This window comes from Penaeus japonicus, unplaced genomic scaffold (assembly GCF_977035675.1).
Source record: "Penaeus japonicus unplaced genomic scaffold, GWHDUDI00000001_assembly GWHDUDI00000005, whole genome shotgun sequence".
In the NCBI taxonomy this organism is placed as follows: domain Eukaryota; kingdom Metazoa; phylum Arthropoda; class Malacostraca; order Decapoda; family Penaeidae; genus Penaeus; species Penaeus japonicus.
In genome coordinates, this window is record NW_028234407.1 from 19,081,735 (window position 1) to 19,084,423 (window position 2,689).

At 43.2% G+C, this 2,689-nt stretch overlaps 1 protein-coding gene across 1 annotated transcript in view; it reads right to left on the reverse strand.

Annotated features, from left to right (window-relative positions):
• The window catches only part of ohgt (E3 ubiquitin ligase component cereblon), a 15,836-nt gene extending 13,356 nt beyond the window's left edge, over positions 1-2,480 (reverse strand). Inside the window, exon 1 of the mRNA XM_043023840.2 lies at positions 2,109-2,480. Coding sequence (XP_042879774.1) covers positions 2,109-2,376 — 268 coding nt within the window. The 5' untranslated portion in view covers positions 2,377-2,480. The remainder of the gene's footprint in view (positions 1-2,108) is intronic.
• Positions 2,481-2,689: the final 209 nt, after the last annotated feature.

Below are 2,689 nucleotides of genomic sequence, written 5' to 3' on the forward strand. Positions count from 1 at the left end.
ACCATCTAATAATAAAACAAAAATCGAAACACTCTCTGGCCATTCAATTTGCCAATAAACTGTAACCAATGAAAACTACCCTTATATATACGGGCAAATCATAACCACCGCCCTTTTCATATTTCTTATTAATTCGGTCTTCATGAAATTTGACTTCTTGGCAGTTTGGAGCTGGTTATTACATCCTGAAGACATGTATTTGCTGTATTCCTTGTGGTAGAACAAATATTGACAATGTATTCAACAGGTTTATCAGTAAATTTCTAGAATAAGTGCGCATCATAAAATCCACTGAGATTGGTCTCGTTGGATTCCTTGTAATGTCTAGTGTGCATTAATAGTGGTTTTAGTCATTGGAATGTGATATCAGACCCAAGGTGGGGAGGGCACTAAATCTCCCTGGGAAACTGTGGGGTAAAATCGGTAAATAATCTATCGAAAAACTGTAATTATTAGTACAAAAAATATGGTTACTTTATAATATACTCATGATTGTGACACAGCATGGCACAAAGCGAATTTGGGCAGGAATTTTGAAAGAGCAGTTTCAGGGTGTTTATTGTTTACAAAATCTGAACCCAAAGACCGACCTAACCTTACATGGTTTTGAGGTTAGCCCTAGCCAAAGGGGGGCTTTGTTCCACCTCCTCCCCACTTTCAGAGCTCTTCATGCTATTTGCCTTGGTTTCTTTGGATGTGCTGTTTTCGGGTATTTTTTAGTCTGCAAAAATCTTACAAGACAACCAACCAAACTTTACCCCGTTTTTAGGTTAACTAAGCTTAGCCCCCTCTCCAACCCCCTTTCACAAGGCACTTTCTGCTACTTAACTTAATTTTTTGGTTTTAAATATATCTGAATTATTAAATTAATTTTGATTCATTATTAACTGAATTGAACACACTCCCTTTTAGGCTGATGATGTTATGTGTACTTGTGACGTCACAGGACAGTCCAGAAGGTGGCTCCATTGAGTAAACATATTACGCCAAGGAAACATCTGTTCCATATGTGCAGATTATGAGCATTTACGGATGCTCACATCATACTCATCTATCAGTTCCATTAACCCATTGAGTTAGGGTGTCATGACATACATGACAGTACCAATTAGGCCTAAAAGATGGGTGTCAACACGTACATGACGTGACATTGGGGTCTGTTCAAAATTGAAGCACGCACATAGTCATGAAGTATTATGGCTGTAATGGTACTTGTTTCAGAGCTGCACGTTTCGTAAGTCAGCCTAAAACTGCATTTTGTGATGAATTTATGGAAAAATATTGTTTGGGCTAGTCTGCACTACCCAGAGGGAGGAGAAAACACTTTCCCTGTCTCTAATTTTTAGCCGGTGCTGCGAGCATCATAACCGCCCATCCAGACTGCCAGTTAGGTCGTTAGGTGCCCCATCCGCAATGGGTTAACTCAATGCCAATGGGCCCAGCGAGAGCTGGCAACCCCCTACTCTGGGCCTAAGTAATATCCCCTGGGTCATGACGCCAGGTACTGTGACACGACACCCGCAGCCTACTGGATGGAATATGACGCCCAGCATAAACAATTTTCAGGGACGTCACGCACACCTACACACCTTTTGCCGTGTCACACATGTGAGACACTTGTCGTCATTGGGTTAAGAAATATTGCTATATTTGGTTACTGGACATCATAAGGAATCCACTGATACCAATTTCAATGGGTTTTACAATGCAAACCTATTCTAGAAATTTACTGGACTATTGTGGACTAAGGAACCAGTCCAGGTTCTAGCTTGCCAGAATACCATATATGTGAAGGATGTTTAATGACCCTTTTGCTGTAGTGACATCAGGTGAGGAGGCAACCGAAATTGCTGAAAACATGTTATGTAATAAGGCTGAGTATAAATGAACAAAACCAAATAATTTATATTTGCCAGAAATCCATCAACATTCCCTCCTGCCCAAAACCATGATTTCCCACATGTCTCGCTGCCTGTTGCATTGGGAACTTTGTGCTAAAAAAAACTAAACATTTGCCCCTTAACTCTTATAACTGATGTCAATACTCCCAAGGAGGAGCAAAAAATAAACAAAAGCTGCAAAACAAGGAAAGCGTTTCCTTGGCTTACTCTCTTCGATTTCCACCTCCTCCATCAGGACCAACTCCTGCGGCAGCTCCTCCTCGTCCATCACGAGCATGGGCGGCGCCCCTTGCCCCTGCGGAGGGAGCCCTTGACCACCTCGGGGGAGGTCCTCCTCAATGGCCTCGACTTCCTGCTCGCGATCGCCTCCTCCTACACCTCCTTCAGCTCTTCCTGGACCAATGTCACCTTCCACCTCCTCCTCCATATTTTCCGCAGGGTCTTCCTGCCCATGCCCGTCATCCCTGTCGGCCATGGGTCTATTCCACACGCCTGAGCTTGCCCAAAACGGAAATGTCGAAGTTGCTCTTCCACTGACTGAAGGCGAAGGGTTTATTGTGAGGTCGGTTGCGATCCGCGCGCGACGCTGCGAGGGCGACCTGCCCGTTTTCTATGGCGACTCGCGGACGCAAATAAACCTACGGGAAAACAGAAATATTAACCGGAGGAGACAAGCTGGTTGATATAATTAGTATACAGAGGTAAACAGAACATTTCTCTTCTCTACCCAACCGCGGCCTGTTTAAAGATTACAAAAGAATTGACATATTTTTATTTTATTTCATTTT